Source organism: Opisthocomus hoazin, chromosome 2 (assembly GCF_030867145.1).
Source record: "Opisthocomus hoazin isolate bOpiHoa1 chromosome 2, bOpiHoa1.hap1, whole genome shotgun sequence".
In the NCBI taxonomy this organism is placed as follows: Eukaryota; Metazoa; Chordata; class Aves; order Opisthocomiformes; family Opisthocomidae; genus Opisthocomus; species Opisthocomus hoazin.
This window is the reverse complement of record NC_134415.1, coordinates 75,292,020-75,309,655: the sequence shown is the minus strand read 5'-3', so window position 1 is coordinate 75,309,655 and position 17,636 is coordinate 75,292,020. Positions and strand designations below refer to the sequence as shown.

At 39.5% G+C, this 17,636-nt stretch overlaps 1 protein-coding gene across 1 annotated transcript in view; it reads right to left on the bottom strand.

Moving 5' to 3' along the window:
- ROS1 (ROS proto-oncogene 1, receptor tyrosine kinase) overlaps window positions 1–13,915 on the bottom strand; it is a 73,579-nt gene extending 59,664 nt beyond the window's left edge. The window contains exons 1-10 of the mRNA XM_075446906.1: window positions 13,793–13,915; window positions 11,986–12,039; window positions 10,224–10,283; window positions 9,511–9,537; window positions 6,597–6,657; window positions 5,751–5,899; window positions 4,217–4,355; window positions 3,543–3,744; window positions 2,803–2,879; window positions 312–434 (exon numbers count right to left, since the gene is read on the bottom strand). Of these exons, the coding sequence (XP_075303021.1) occupies window positions 312–434; window positions 2,803–2,879; window positions 3,543–3,744; window positions 4,217–4,355; window positions 5,751–5,899; window positions 6,597–6,657; window positions 9,511–9,537; window positions 10,224–10,283; window positions 11,986–12,039; window positions 13,793–13,915 (1,015 nt within the window). The remainder of the gene's footprint in view (window positions 1–311; window positions 435–2,802; window positions 2,880–3,542; window positions 3,745–4,216; window positions 4,356–5,750; window positions 5,900–6,596; window positions 6,658–9,510; window positions 9,538–10,223; window positions 10,284–11,985; window positions 12,040–13,792) is intronic.
- Between the last annotated feature and the right edge of the window lie 3,721 nt (window positions 13,916–17,636).

Genomic DNA, 17,636 nt, shown 5'->3' with positions numbered 1-17,636 from the left:
ACCACAGGGAAACATCTGCTTTGGCTTCATCTTACCTCAATTTAGATACCTACTACATAAAAGCCCAGCTCTGAAGTAGCTGCCTAGATTCAGTGAAGAAAAGTTTGCACTGGGGAGAACAATTCATCTCTTCCCAATGCCTGTCAATTCAAACAGGTCAAATCACGTTCTGAAAGTTCCTATTTCTCCCCATTGACTATAATGGGAGGTTAGATACTGCCTCAGGCTGGGTGAGGTGCATCCTGTTCTTGATGAATACAGAGGTCTAAGTCATGCTTGAGAGAAAAGGAGAGAGCCTGATCTAGTTTTACCTGTAATGTTGTGGTGTATCATATCATTTTGCTGGCACTGGGCTGCTTCGAGGAAATGTTCCATATATCTCTTCCTTAGAGACTGGTTTCTGGATAGGAAGAGCCAAGTTGCTCTTTCCTCAACTGACAAAAGAAGAAATTCAGAATTAAGATAAATGGCTGCAGAACAGACCAGAATGTTGCTAACTCAGATACATCATTAATAGACACACATATACACATGAATGCTTCTATACTTGTACATATATATTTTTCCAGTAGCAATAACTGACTAAAACTGCAACTCTTTGAGCGTTGAGGGTGGACAGAGTTATTCACTGCAGTGCCTTCTGGCTGCTTGCCCAGGGTGAGAACCCACCACATGAATTTCACACCATCATTTCCTGCAACAGAAGCAAGTCCGCAGGAAGGGAAAGCAGGCTGGAGTAAACAAGGCCCTACAGACTCCCGAGGAAGCAAAGGCACTATGACACCCAAGTCGCTCCAAGATCCAGTGGAAGTGGGGTATTTAACCTGCCCGGGCCTCTTTGAAAAGCCCAGTCAAACTAGAAGATTATCCCACAGAGCTAGAGAAGAGCAAAGCAAGTATCTTTATTTCATGTATTTCATCATGCTGACCAATGCTTTTTTCAAGAAACAAGAAGTTTTCACAGATAAAGGCAATAATGCTATAATATTATCTTCTTCAAAGCTGATAAATTTAAAGTATGGGGGTTTTTTTTAATAAATTCACAGATTTTTAAGTCAAGAAGACTTTCAGTCACACAAGCTGACTTCGTGCTTATACAGGCCCAAGTAACTTCCACCAAAACCTCTGCAGCAAATCCATACCTTCTGTCTGGGCTATGCGTAGCTCTAGGAAAGGCAGCTAGCCTTGCTTCTGAATCTCAGATCCCCAAAAATCTAGCACGTCCCCTGCTAAATTGGTTCAAAAGGTGGTCACCTTCATTTTAAAAACTGATGCTTTATTTCAAGTCTGAATTTGGCTAGTTTCAGTTTTCAAACAATCCTTCCCTTTTTTAGTTTCTCTCTAGTTTAAGCAGCTGTCTGATGTCAGATACCATTTCTTCACACGGGTATCATGAGACTGTGATCGAATGCCGTCTTAATTCATTCCCAGGTAATCTGCATAGATTGAGCTCCATGCATTTCTCACATGATGCACGCAGCATGAGTCATTTCAGCAACGATCTCTCCAGAGCAGAGTACAAGAGGCCAGTATCACTTTCTTATCTCTTTTCCAGTGGCGTTTCTTGCAGTCTAGCCAGGAGATCAGATTCTTCCCCCGACTCTTCTCAGGGCTTAGATCTACACAGCTCAGTCCCTGATGCAGTAACACCATTTCTGAGCACGACACATGAGGAAGGGTTGTTCCTGTTCACGTTAGCACAGGGGGAAAGTGTGTGCCAGTGCAATTCACGGGAAACAACTAAAGTTTTAAGTGGTGACTAGTAAGGGGAGGTGGGATGGTTCCACACCCCCAGAAGGTGTTTTTTTGGGGGGTAGAATGGGCTGTTTGTTTTCTACCTTAAATTAATTGATTGGTAATTAGCTTGACATAATGAACACAGTCAGATGTACCAGTCTGGATATTTCACAAATGGCACAAATGTTACGGCTCAGGGTCAGCCAAGCCTAGAGCAAACTTCCGCAGAGTCTCCAGATAAGGACATATCAGTGTGTCTGAGCTATTACAGAACAAGAGAGTCATATTTTAAAAAGCACTACAGAAGGCATCAGCTGATTTTCTCCAACCAATAGGAATAGAATTGCAAGACTGGCAATTCAGAGACAAACATAAAGTGCTTGCTAGAGCTGAACTTTCCTGGTGTTTGATAAGTGGATTTCTTCAGGAGGAGTGGAGCATCTTTAGTTTTCTTTTCTAAAGATATGTTTTGGTAACATTGATTTTATTCTCACTTGTCCTCTATTTCAACATGTACCTTTCTCTGACAATTAATTAATATTTCTGCAATTCTTTGATTGTTACCTACAGTTAATATTAATTAACCAGTTAATATAGTATTGTTAATTAATTAATATAGTAAAATAAATACAGCCATGAAAGAGCAACAAAAATTGACATGATTTCATATATATTTGGTGTGAGATAACTGAGGATGTTTTGACAAAATAGTATTAAATATTTAATATTATTAGAAGGAATGCATTTGCTTGTCAGCTGTTAAAATCTCCTCCTTGCAGTCGCTGACTCGAACCACTGAGGAGTTTTTCATCTGTAATACAACTCAGGCCAAATTTGTTTGGGCTTACCAGCACGTCGGGTTATCACCATGCTGAGTAGCCCAGTAATATCTACAGCTTAAGGACAGGATTCTCTCTGATACACTGTTCACTCCTCACTGTACAACTCCTTGTCATGCACTGTTTACAGTCTAAATATTATTCTCTTCTGCCAGATGCATGGCAGCCCAGCAAATGTGACTGTCTGCAGGGACAGACAGCTATAAGGACTCTGCTACTCTTGTACCTTTGGATTCTGGAGTTGTGATGTTGGCTTCAGCAGGGGGTCCAGCACCAACCTCATTAACTGCAACAATACTGAACCTATGGTAAATCAGAGACAGGTTTTGGTTTGCAAGTTTCTTTTGAAAGATTGCTTGAGGAACATTTTAGCGAGTAGGGCAGCTGCTATAGAAGTGCTTGACTTTCAGAAAACGCCCATTTAAATATAACGCTCTGAGAAATTTATAATAAAAATAAAATCAATCAGAATCTGCATTCCCCAAAGGTGGGACAACAGAATCTTCTAAATTAAAATTCAAAACTGGGTTTCAGACTCACAAGAACAAATCAATTTAATTTCAAAGGAAGATCTGTATTTACCAGTGCAAGGAAAATGCAGGCCTTTGTGTTTAATAAAAATGAAGGAATTTTTCCAGATGCTTAAAGGACTAGAAAAGACTGAATATACTTTGAATATACTGAAAACATACCAACAAGCTTAAAAAATAGAAAAACAGCAGCTAAGAAAATGCAGCCTGCTGGCACTGTATCAAATTGCTTTTTCTTCCTCCCCATCTACTTCCACATAAGCAGCCAACTCATCTGAAATAACTCAATTATCTCAAGGCTGGTACCCTTGCTTTCGGCAAGAACGTAAGTAAACAGCATAATTGTGCAGAAGTGGTACTTCGTTATATCCTGTACTATCTGGGCAAGAAGTGTTACGGCACACTTGGACATGTTGGTTATCTTTTCTTTTTGTACCTGTAAGTGTTGTTTGGGAAGGTAGAGTAGAACTGAAAGCTATGCCCTCCTGAGGCTCTCAACAGTTCATGCTTCTCACTCGTCAGGAGTAAGTTATACCCAACAATCGGTCCATTGGGAAAAAGTGGTGGAGACCAGCTGACTTCAACAGTGTTTGGACTTGAACTCTGAATATCTTTAATGACAGGAGCTGTCGCAGGAGCTGCAAGAGACAGAAATAATTGACTCTAGGATGACATTTAAGACATTAATATCTATTTTTTAGGTACATTTTTAGGTTTCATATCTGTTAATTCATTTATGGTAATAAATGTGATTAGGGACAGCATGAAATTTCAGCAAAGGTTAACCGTTTTTAGCATCCAGGAAAATTTCACTCAAAAAGTTCTCGTGCCTAATTGTGCACAAAAGCATCCAATGTGCCCTCACAATTTCGACCATGTACTTTTCTGTGCATGTTTTTAAAACTAGAAGCAGGAAGCAGCCCTAAATCTTCTAGTTCAAACAAAAAGAACCTGTAGTATTTTAGTCTGGTCTTCTGCAGCTACCCAGCAGACAACACACACATCATTCCGAAGATTAAGCATCAATGTTTTCTGTGAAAGAAACAACAAGGAAACATAAAAGTTTCTGAGATGGTCCTGAAAGATGTGATTGACAGTGTAATTCATTACCTCCAAAAGCATGTGTCCGGTAACTGGGACTCGATGGAGAGTGGAGCTGCAGCTGAGATGTAATGATCCAAACTACTCGAAACACATACTCTGTGAAGGCTTGAAGGTCTTTGACTGCATATGAAGATTCAGATACTACCTAGATCAATGCACAGATGCAATCATTTTTTTTCTTCCTCCATCTGCAGTTTCTATGTAGGGCGTTATGAGGGCAAAAAGACATCTCATACAATAACATACATACTTCAGGATAGTGAAGTGCAGCATCCTAAGCTTAAATAAGAGCAAATTCTGTGAGTAATTTTCACCACAGACTTTGATTTTCCATCCTTGCAGAACTTTTTCCCTACTTTTTTTTCCTTAGAACACGCTACCAAATCTAAACAATGAGTGAATCGATGGAAGGATGGATGCAAAGTAATAATAAACTTGAAGAAATAGGTAAAAAAACTAAAATAGTGACATCTTATGACCAATGTATTTTAAACTGTTGGTACATATACTACACGTTTAAGATACAAAGTCTCCTAGTTACCTTAAAATATTTATGGTCTGAAGTAATTGTTCTCCATTATTTCACCAATGACTAATTCAGCAGAACTTCCTGCTCAATAAATTATCTTTACCTTTGATTTGTAACACCAGCTTGCCATGCTCTGTAAAATGGTCCAATAGAGATGATGGCAAGATAACAAGCGTACAGTTGACGCAAAAGAGCTTAGTAGGACAATAACCATACTGAGCCAGAACAAAGCCCAGTATTGTGTCTTTGACAAGAACCAAAAAAATATCTCCATGGACAGGTATAAAAAAAAGAAAGCCTACAGTGATACTTCTCCCAAATACTCTCAGTCTTGGCATTTTATAAGCATGGCTCAACATGAAACAATGGCAATGCTTGCATTTAGGAGAACCCAGTTTTTTCTTCCATAAATTTTTCCTGTTACTTTTTGAACCCCATTTAGTAATTTTATTAATTCTGATATTCAGTAGTTTAAATTTAGTAATGTAATACCCACATGTACCAGGAAGCAGCTGAACATTTTAACTACTACTTCTGTGAGGAAACACCTTCATTTGCTAGTTTTGAACCTGCTACCTACTAGTTTCCATCAAAGTCCCCAATTAATTCCTGTGTTGGAGAAAATGGAGAGTAATTGTCCACTTCTCAGCTTCTCCATGCTACTGATGATTTTGTAAACCTCTTTCATGTGCCTAACTTGTTAAGCAATGTTTTTCTAAAATAAAGTGAAGAGCAAAGACAACAAACACAACTGATGCCCTGCACAAGGACACTGAGAGTCGTGAAATGTTTTACCAGTTTTAATCAACTGCTAGGAAAAGACAAAGGAACTACTTAATACACCAGTTAATTACAGCCACTTCTGTTTCAAAATCTAGTCATTACTTTCATTCTGCATGTGTTTTTTGTTATGATTGCACTCTCTTTTTTTCCTCAGTGAAACAGAACTGGATTATAAATAAAACCAAGAACCTGTTTAATTGCAAAGTAAAAGGAAGTGTCCTTCTTTACCTCTGTGTACCTCCAGTCTCCAGGGAGCTGATGGAACTTCCACTGGATAATATATTTCACCCCAGTGACGTTAGCTGGCTTCCACCCTAATGTCACATTGTGGCTTCCTATGGTAGATGCAAACGGTGCACTAGGCTTGTCCAAGTAGTCTAAGAGGAAAATACAATACAACAGTAAGAAAAAACTTTTCATGGCATTTTCTGGGCCTTAAGGGTAAAAGCCTATTACCCCACACACCTGAAAGCTGCAAAGTCAATAAAAACACAGCAGAAGAATATATACAAAATGTTGCTGAGTAAATTACAAAACATTTTAAAGACAGTTTGATAACTAAGCCTGAACTGGGCCAAGCTCAATGAGTGCAAATGTGACTACAACTCTGCATTTGGGTAAATACATGTTTAGTTACAGATACTTAGTAAATTTTTGCTGAATAGAAACCTAGAAAAGGTATAGGAGACTTCTGGAGAGATTTTTCAAGGAGCCTGTTTCAATAGCACTGTGTTGGCCCAATTGTTCCCATGTAAGTCGCGGGAGATTTTGGCAATGATTTCATGGTGGGAGGTAGGTCAAGGGTGGGTGCTTGACAAAGTATCATCTTAAACAGTTGAGATGGGATTAAAAAAATCTCATGTCCATGAAAGGGAGGGAAAGTAGTTTTACTATAAGATGGAATTAAATTCATTGTACTTGATAAAAGAAAAAAGAGGAGTGGTAATTTTTGGATGAATAAAAATACTCAAGACATTCCTATTTTTTCAAAGAATTGCAGATAGAACAAGACTATAGTCTTAAAACTGAATTTATCAGACTGTGAATTTGACACAGGACTCCATTCAGACTTACTCTGTACTTCAACTCCATATGCATCCTCTGCACGGCTACAGCCAAACTTACAGGAAACAGTCTGTGTAGGATACAGAACTCACTGGTTAGTTTCGGGTAAAGGCAAACTTCCTACCAGAATTATGGAGACGTAATTTAAACACATACAGATCCTGTGGACATCCTGAATACATACAAACCCTGTGGAAATCATTACATTAATTCTAAAAAATAGCTGTACAACAAACTCATTCCAAAGAGCTTCCCGAGAGCCTTTCCATCATTTCACTGGGCACTGAATTAGGGTTTTCCTCCTTACACCTCATCCCTTTGTGGAAAGCGCAAATATAGAACTACATTAAAGTTGGAAATAGACTTCAGTGACAACCATGGAGTTAGGAAATAATGGTTTTTAACTTGTGAAATTCTGTGTTCCACATGTTGGGTTTCACCCTTTCCCATTTCATGTATTTTCTGTAAACGAGGCACATTCTTACAAATGTCCTTCCAGTGAATTTTCAAAATAGTTGAAATCAGTAATTTGTTAAAGCAGCCATGCTTAATTCACACTTCCTTGTTAATAGTTACTCCTACTCATACAGTAGTGTCTACAAGCTGCAAACATAAATACCCCAGGGCCGTGAGGTCTCCACACTCACATCTTAAGAACAGAAAACTCCTAAGAATTTTCAGTTTAGGTAGGGAACACAGATACAGTGTTACCCTGCTTTATAGGTAAGAGAACTTAAGAAGAGGTAGTAACATTTTCCAGGTGAATCTCAGTAGCTTAAAAAATATGTGTAACACTGAGTTTCCTGGAAAGCAAAAACTTTTGAGATGTGATGATTTGAGATTTTCTAGACAGGCGTTTTATTCTGGCTCATTATATTCCGCAGGTTCATTCAGCCTATAAAATCTTGAAGTTTGCTTCATACAGCAGCCACCTTTCAAGTCGTCATTAGCCTTTAGATAATTCAGAAGCAAATCATCATGTTAAGAGACCAATTTTATTTAATTGCTCTTCCTGTGATTTAGGACATACACTTCCGGCACCCTACAGAAACTGATAAGGCATGTTCTTTCAGACAACACAGTTGCAGCTGAGGCAGATTTAAAAACTTGTTTAGCAGTATATTCCTATACACATTATCTCACATCTAGGCATTCAATGCCAAGTGCAAGCTCTTAAAAAGTTTTTTCCAACGTTTTCATATACACAGAAATAAAATCTTTCCAAGTGAATTATCATGACTGTTAGCAGGCAAAGATCCAGGTATTAGCAGACATCAGTTATCAACTGTACACTGGAGCTTTTGTTTACAATCAAGATTTGTTTAGTTTGCAGGGGATATTGGCCTCAGATTACATGCTGATTCATAGTGCCTTCTGCTTGATTTAACACAGACATTTCTGACTATTTGTTTTTTGTCATGTTTTTCTTTCTTCTTTTGATCTTTGTCGGAGCCACAAATCCAATTTTTGCTTGAGGTAAGAAGATTACTAAAGCTCCTAGCTCTGGAAATTTTGAGGGAAATTTGCCATCTGCTCTGCCTGAAAACAAAAAAATCTCATATATTCTCCATCGATCAGAACTGCCCCTGTATGAACCAGAATCTGCTGCCCTTTCTTGTGAATATTCCCACTGAAGTCAGTGACACTCTCCTCTTCCTAGGTGAGAGGTAATTTCCAACAGGAGTAATACTACCAGATTTCAGTCCCAAGGCGTAGTCACGGGACAGAGCTGACCCATCGCCAAAGGAAAAGTCGCACTCTTACTCCCTCTCCTTCGCCCCGCAGGCTGCAATGCCCTGATCCTCAGCAGGCAGTGACCTGGTGCTCGCCTGACCATGTGGGGAGTCAAGTCAGCCAGCTGATCCAGAGGAAAAATAATCTCACAAAAGCCCTTGCAGAGTTCGGGAATTTAACTGGCATATTGCGTGGCCAGGAAGGCAAAAAAAAAAAAAAAAAACCACCAACAACAAAAAATCCTCACACTAATTATGTGTTTCTACAAAAGTAGAAGTTGGTTACTTCGCGGAGTGTTCTTACACTCCAAAACCATAATTTAGCATATTTTTAAACCTTTGTCATAGTCACAATTTCACAGATTAAAAAGCATTAAAAAAAATCGATCCTTTCAACCAAAGTTCCAGCTTGCCAATGGGTTTGTGTCTTCATCAGGATTCCCTCCAACTCCTCCATCACCTGCTTGAAGTGCATTGCCCCTGTCTAGGTACAGCCTTCATACTGAAGCCTCAAGACACCCAAACACAATCATCTCATCCCCCTCCCATCCTATGGTAAAATGCCAAAAGAGCCCCAGAAAGGCACCGTCTCTTTGGCAGCAGTTTGTTGCCTCATACTTCTCACTGTGAATGCCAGTCCAGCTGCAGCACAGACCAGACACTCCCTATTTGAGATCTCTTTCTAAAGGACAACCTGTTGCCCCTTACTGAGCTGCATTTTACTTCATTTGAACTCTCTACCCAGTCAGGAGTGTGCTTTGTCTTCTAGCTCCCACTCCTTGTTTCCACTTCTTGCCAAACTGGTGTCATGCCAGCCTTACTAAGCATTCTTTCTGGTTCACCTTTAATGGCATTAGTGAAAAACTGGATAAAACAAGACTCCTGTGAGAGCCTAGAACATAGTTTAAATAGGTCTGTACTGCATTCCGTGATGATTAGTCTGCTTTCTTTAAAGCAATATTCTTTGCTACACAGCAGTTTCTAATGCAAACATGTCCTTAGCCACCATACTGAAAAGAAAGGATTCAGGTATTTAACTTGTTTTTCAGCTTTATGAAATGCAAAAAAATTAGACCTGGATTGATGTTAGTGATGTTTGTGTATCTACATTGTATTTCTTAGCACTATATGGACATAGCAATCACTGAAATCATGATTTTTTTTTATTGATCTGGTAGCATTTAACTTACCTCACATGCTCTGGTGTATGTCTTGTTCTGCCAAGAAGCAAATTAATAAAATGCAGGATTAGTAGAAGTATAATCACAGAGTATTTCAAACAGATAATATCAATTAATTATAAGTTTCTTACAGTGGAAGTACACTACAAAACCTTATCACTGGCAAGTAATGAAAGAAGGAAAACCCACACTTGAAAAACCAGAAATTCAAGGTTAAAATGAAGCCAAGGACGAATGAGCTTCAGGTGTTCAAGAGGTCCAGAAAAAAGAGCAGTTTAAAAGCTATGGTGGCAGTTGCCCCAGACCAATGCTAATTCTTATCCATCTGGTTCAGTAAAAGCAAGAAAGCAATCTGCTAAAGACCAAGTTCTACATTTACAACTGCATGCGACTCTGAGACAGGCCCCAGAAGAGTGAAATCCTGAAAAACACTAGTTCTTTCTCACTGCCTGAAAATCTGGGTGAGCGGTTGAGCTTAATGACCTGTAAAATGTCCTCACATTTTGACAAACACAGTTAAAACTTTTAATATTACAGGTAACTCCCATAGCAAGAACTATTGACTTCCCAAAAGAGAATTAATAAACATATTGAGAGAAAATATGGACATTACATCTTTTCATAGAAACACTGCTCTGGCTAGGTTTTCCACATCTGCTGTTGGATAAGGTACTTGATGGACTGGAGATGAGCTACAGAGACAAGGTTAAGGCAATACTTACACATTTCAGCGCACAATTGGTTTGCACTGTTGCATTCCAAAACTGGCATCCCTGTGTGCACTGCAAAGACAGATGGTGGCTTTAAAAAGGACTTTGAAAGCACATTTTTAAAGAGAAGGGATACTCCAGCCCTAAGGGTGAGGACAATAGTTCAGTTTCCAGCTGCAGTAAAACATTTTGCATGACCAAGTCACTCAGATCCTTTATGTCCCGGTTTCTTATCAATAAAATAGGCATTAACAGCACTTAAACTCTGTAACAAAACTATTAAATATACCGGAGATTAGAGGTACACAGATACTAGAGTAAGGCAGTTATGTGGTATAGTGCCCTTCTCAATGTAAAATCAAATACAGAGCAGAAGAAAAAATAAATTAATCTTAGATATTGGTTTGTGTAAAACAGTAGATGTTCAACTACCTGTTCAGCTCTGGTAAAGACTTTGACACCCTTGTGTGTACTGAGAGCACGGACAGGACTGCCGGACACCTGAGCAGACTGTGACTGTCACCTGGGAGAGTGATCAGCTTTGCGTAGGCCTTGGGAAAGGGCTGATGCACAGCTCCAGAGGCAGAAGGAGCCCTGGCTAAGACAGTCCACGTTCAGTCTTGCTCTAGCAATGAGTCACCCAGCCAGCCACAATGCGTGTGGCCAGTGCTCCCTCCCTCCCTCCCAGCTTTGTCTTACTGCTTGTTCTCTGTAGAGGAGTAACAGATAGGCAGTATGAAGCCCAGCCAAGCCCAGTGGAAAACCATTCAACACAAGCCCACTGCTCTGCAACAAGTAAGGCACTGGCCATGAGTTTTCAAAGATGTAATAAATATTACATGGTTTGGATTTGATGTTGCACCTTTCTTGTTCTTTCTGTCACATCCACCTCTTAATGGTCACGTACATTTTTCTTTTTAAAGGGAAGCTGGAAGGGAACAACTTTGGAAGGAGGAGGCACTGATATGGAGCATTGCAAAGCCTCGTGAAAAAAACAGTAAGACTTGATAACACTGAGCAAAGATACACAGCAACCTAAATAAGCGAGACAACCTTGCTACGTATTGTCATGACAACACAGCCTTTTATGGTCCCAGCATCATAAATGACCCAGCCTCGCTAGATACCAGGTGCTGAGAGGCTGCTTCCCAGTAGTCTCCGTGGAAAATATTGATGTCTGAATTCTCCGCCACTCTTCAAAGAATATGTTTAACTGCCAGCTTGAATTGCATTTGAAATCTGAACTAAGAGAACATCAGCTAACATCTTCACAAGAATGATGTTATGGAAAGCTCACGTTAAACTAAAGATCCCTCCACCATAGACAGAACCATCAGAACTCTAAATTTTCAGCAATTGTCATTTTAGGCTTTCTCTCATCAAATCATTGAGAAAACAATATACACTATTTAACTGTTTACAGGTAGCTGAATAAAACTGCCTTCATGATTCATATTTTGGAGGGAAGATTAGTTTTGACTCATTTTCTCAAAAATGAGTGATTATGAACCTTGTAGATCATAAATGTGAACATTACTCACAGCAGAGATCCACACCCTTTACAGGTTTTCTTTAAACAAAAAAGAGAGTTGTGTCTTTAATAATTTGGATAGTTGTATCTTTAATAATTGGAGCCAAATCTAAGCACACAACTTAATGACTTATGCCAGACAGGCAACCGCACACAAGCCTGACAATATGATCATTGTACCCGTTTCATTCAAATAGCAGTAACCTAAAACGTCAGTAATTAACAAAGTAAACGATTACTCACTGCTCCAGTGATGTCACTAACATTGCAAAGGTTAGTAATTCCAAGTTCTCCTTCCTATAAGAGAAATACATACATTTTTACAGAGACAGAATGTTTCCACAAAATTATTTGATTAAAATATATTCAAGCATTGGTTGCTTGTAAAACAGATTTTCTTTGACTAATCTTTCTTCATTTGAAGAAAGTTATTATTGACACACCAGTAGCTTCTTGCTTAAGACTAATTTCAGAGCACCATCAAACACAGACATTGGCAGAATCAGCTGGTGTTAATTAAATGATCTCAGGTAGGAATTTGGCTCTCATCTCCTGATTCTGGTTCACTGAGTCACTAACAAACGCTTCATAAATATGTTGAGTATAAATAAAGCCAAGTGGCTTTGACCTCTTGGGAGCAGAAAGACTTTCCTTCAAGACAAATGCCTTTTGTGTGGCCTGCTTTTGAAGGGATTTTACGCAGCCATATGGTGACAGCCCTTCCTCTCCTGCCAAAAGTGCTCTTGAGCTAAGGTGCCTATTCTTTCACATCACTCAGTGTGCAAAACCAGTCACCACTTGTGAAGTGCGAATGATTTCAGGATGTATGTAACAACCTTGGAGAAGCTGAATGTTGGGTCTGAAGTTTTGTCCTGCAAACAGGTAAGAGCACCCTTAATAAAACCACTCTCAGGAAGAAATTTTCAGCACACCAGGCACACCGTGACAATAGTGAGAATCAAAGGTGTCACAAAGCAAATGTGAACACAGTAAGTAGACTGGAGGCAAAGAAGAAGATTTACAGCTCTCAGACTGCAAGATTGTATTTTTTTCGTCTGAATCCATTACACAATACATTCACTGAACATGAATGCGATTTTCCTGTCTTTCAAAGCTGAGAGGAAGAGCAACTTATTTCTTATTCTGCATTAATTTCAGCTTAAATCAAAGGATCCCCATTAAAGATATCATTGCATGATAGGCTTCCATCAGGGAAGGCATTTAACTCTTTCAATAGTGCAAGAGTTAGAAATAGTTTTAAAGGAACTGTCAGACAAATATATGAAATAAAATAGAGCAGGTGATAGTCCTCTGCAGTAGGCTTCCACAGCTAGTTAGCCCCAAGACACAAAATGTCCTTTGTGCAGAGCAAAGGTACACGATCTTCTAAACAATATCAACATTTCGGGCAAACAGAAGCAAGGAGGTAACTCCTAAAAGCCTCATGCAGAATTATTGCTTGGATTTGAGAGGTTTTGCTTATCTTTGTTGTGTATCAGTAGAAGGAAAAAAAAAATTCCACTTGACTACTCAAAGGAACACTAAGAAAGCATAAGATTAAGGATCCAACCATTTACTTTAGTACTTAAACAAATATCCACCATTCAAAGCATAGATGACCTTAAAACGTAGCTGAAACTAGTTCAGGATAATTGTGCAAGCCATGGATTCCCAGTCAATTTCTTGTGAATTTACACTTTTCCTAAGTTTACAGAAGAAAAGTCACAGACTAGACAGAAACTGAGAAGTAAAGTGGATGAACTGAAAGAAGGTTTCTCTCCTTCACCCTCCAGGGTCTTTAGCATTTATAGTAATTTCAGAAGAAAAATAAATAAAGAAAGTACAAAAAGAAAAGCCATGCAATCTGGTTAATGGGTTTTCTTCCTTAGCAGGGTCCACAGATTCAAATGTTAAACATTCTCAAACTCTGCTTTTACTCAAATACATTCTTTAAAAAAATTTCCAAAAAGCTGATACATAATAGAAAATTCTTACAGTGCTAACGACCATCTGTGTTTCAAAAGATTAAGTACAGATTTTCAAAACTTACCAGGTTACTTGTACATAAGTCTTGACAATTTTTTGAGAAAGTACAATACACTGCAGAAATCCATGCACAGTAAAAAGCAGCAACTCTGTTTAGCGGGAGATCCCACAGGCAAATGTTCCTCATAACTTAAATAGTTTCATCTGGGAGTCTGATTCTTTCCTTGACATGGCCATACAAACTCTGTTTAGCCTAGACGATGGAGATGCGACTATGAAATTTCTGCATTTTGGTTTATTAAATATTTTTTATATCCTTGTTTACACTCCGTTCCTTCAACAACTTTGCAGCTTCCTGGAGCACTTCTCTTGAGATTGCACAACGTCTATTTCATAGTTTCTTATTAAACCACTGAAACAAAAGGGTTGACCAATGAAAGCTGGCGTATCTCCTTACATAAATATCATTAACGTAAAGAGGAAACTAAGTGCAATGCTTTTAATCAGGTGCTCCAAGCAACACGGAAACAGGGAAAGAGTGAAAACTGGCCTAATCTTAATTTCTACCAGGATTAATCTATTTCTAAATATTTTCAAGTGGATACAATGAAGAAAATTTGTTTGTGATGATGAATAACCTTGTTTGAACACTACCGTTAGTATCAGTCAGTAGAAAAACATTGATTAATTCTTATTTTAATTACTGTTTCTAAATGTTTCATTTCCACACCAAAATACCACTCAAAACAGGCCCTGTCTGCCTTCCGATGCAATGTAGACACAAACTAACCAAAGCCAGTCCGCTAGGGAGTCTCTGCATCAGTGGGCACAACTGTACCAGTAAATTCATGCCCGTATCATGGAATAAAATTGAAGCAGATGGGTGAATTGTGTATCTGATTTAAAAAGAGATTAAGAGTCCTGCATAAAATTGGAGACTTGTGTTAAAGAGGCCAGTGGAACCCAAGCTTAAGATACGTCCAGCTCCCAGTCTGCGGCACGTCTGGATTGCACCACAGAGCTATCCGGAGTCATTCTGTGAACCGCAAAAGGAAACTGATCCAGCTTAGACGTATGTATGGATATGTAAACAAATGTTATGTCATTTTTGTGCATGTTTATTATGCATTGTAAATAAATTGTGCTATTTCATAACTAACATAGCATTTTAGTGATATAAACTAACACATCCTGTCATTGCTGCTTAAAGAGGGGACCCGCTTTCCCACCACGCCTAAATGCTCCTTCACCTTCCCAAGCCCCTCTCACTTGCCAGGCAAACAGTCCTTCAGTCATGCAATCAACCAGACTGAGAATCCGGTTAGCATTAACCCAGCAACAACAGAAGTGAATTGGTTAGCATTAACCTGATGCTCTTTTCTCTGATTCAGGCTGCCGCACACCCCCATGTCCTGCTGAGCCCATGCATGGTAGGTGAAAGGAGCTAAAAGCATCAAGGCAGGAGCAAAGGATAAGGTGGGCTGGAGAAAGGCAATGGATATTGCCAAGCACATGGCTCGAAGGTGGTCAGAGGAAGGAAAGATTTTGTGGAGCGGGCTCCTTCCTTTTTTACTTCCACTTCCCCTGGGAAGTGTTCAAGGGTTTCCTTGTGCATTATTATCTCAGCCTCCTCACCACTACTCAAGGGAACTCCTAGATGAGAGTAAGACTCATCTAAGGTGAGCTTAGATTTCAGCTAAGGGCTTTCAGCTACACAGGTGAGGGGGAATTACTGCTCCATTTCCTTGTCACTTCACTCCAGAAGGATGCTGCCCCCCCTCCAGCCCATTAGTAAATCTGCTCAGGAGGGAACTCCTTAGCTCCAGCCAAAATAAGCCAGTTTAGTCTGACTGCTTAAATAGTAGCTCTTTGCTAATCCAGCTCATCTTGGCTGAAGAAGCTTCATCAGAGCTCACATGAGCAGAAAACTGAAGAGGAATCTGGTGGCAGGCAGCTGTAGGCTACAATTTCTTCCTGAGGCAGAGCACTTTGTGCTCTGGATGGATATTCAGGAGATCTAGCAGCCTCAGGATATGGTCCCTAGGTCTGCACCAGTAAATTAAGTGTACCCACACCAAGGTGGCATAGGTTAACTCACATCTACACTTTGAAAATCACTCACGCTCCAGGAAAGGATGGCCACAACAGAAACACCTATGGGGAATGGCTCCTAGCTTTCACTAACTCCTGAACTGTTCCTGGATATTACTTGGGCTAGTGCTGACATGGACCAAAACCAGCCAGGGGTAATTTGAACAGTTTAACAGTCGATCTATGTGGTCACTCAGGATTAGGAATGCTGCTGGGCATGGCTAGTTTAGATGTAGCCCACGTAAATATCTGTGTCTAAGTTCAATCTTAAAAAAAAAAAAATAATTGCATTTAATTTTTCAACACTTTTGGGCTTTGCTTTGCTTTTTAGTGGGAGCATAAAAGGAGGGATCAAGTTAAGATCCTGGCGAGGAATGTAATCAAGATGCATCTGAAAGCCTGAAGAAGTCAGCAGACACATAAAAATGTTGACATTTGGCTCAGGGCAAGGAAATTTGGCTGCTATTAAATACACATAACTAACTCTTTCTTTATAACTGGAAAGATTTACAATTACTTATGCTGATAGTTCTTGTCAGTGAGAATTTGCACATTCATATAAGTGTAGTACATGCGTACCTTGCACAAATGGGCTCTAACCATTACTACAATACAGATAGTCAATACAGTAATAACGTTAAAGACATTGTTCAAAATAACATCTCGTTTTATGACACAGAAATTTTTCTTACACTTCCAACACTGTTTTCCACCAGGTGTCACTGTAACATCCCATTAAACCAGGACCTTCAAAGAAAAAGCAGCACTGAACTGTTTCCTTCTTTATGTTCCTTCTAACACACTTACCAAACAAATACTAGCAGTCACCTGAGCCTTCGGATTTTTTCACCTAAATCTCAAGAATTATTCAGGAATAGAGTATTCATGGGCTTTAGAAATCTAACTTTAAAAGGAGGGTTTGTAAAATCTGTAAATGATGGGGTACATGTTATTTTTAAGGGCATCTCTTCCATAAAACTGCATCCTGGCACAAAGTGAGGGATCCAAACTGTGTGAGAGATTATTTATAAACCTTGTCGTTTCTATCATAAATCTACTTACAGAACATAATTTCCTGCATTCCAAAGTGCAGGACAGAGAGAGGATCTGCAAGGGAGAAGACTCTGAACGAGGAGAAAAATAGTGTAGCGAGCAACAGAGAAAAGCAGACTCTGTTACAATTCCCCACCTGAACAGCAGTATACACCAGAGCACCCTGCAAACTGTGCATTCATCTTTCAAACTCCATTGAGAGCAATAGAAATATATACAGACAAATGATCAGCCTTTATAGTAAAGAATATAGGCTATTATATCTGGGGGAGAAAAATGCACGTTACTGCCAGCAAAGCAAGTAACTATCATCTTCTTTATACTTGTAAAGATAAATCTTTCCTGTATGTTTGTGCATATGTATACGTGAACGGTATCATACAAGCCGCCTAACGATCTAAGACACAGAGCTTTAGGGCTCTGCTGCACTTATAACAGAAGATTGAAATCGTTGGCTCAGGGTGGGTTGGCAGCCTCCCCTAACATACACCTCAGTGCACAGGCACAAGGTGTTACCCCTACAGCCAGAGGGATCAGGTAGAAAGCAGCTTCTGGGCTGCCAAAGGTTATAACCCAACACGTTAACACAAACTGATGCCAGCTTCAGGTTGTTTTCATACTCCAGAGCAAAAGCTGCCAAATTTCAGGGCAGCTCCCAGCTGAGCCAGTCCAGGAGCCATGCCATCATCCCTGCCACAGTGGCAGCAATCTCCATCAGAAAGGTAGGCCAAGCAGCTCAAGGTAATACTCACTCCTGCCATCTG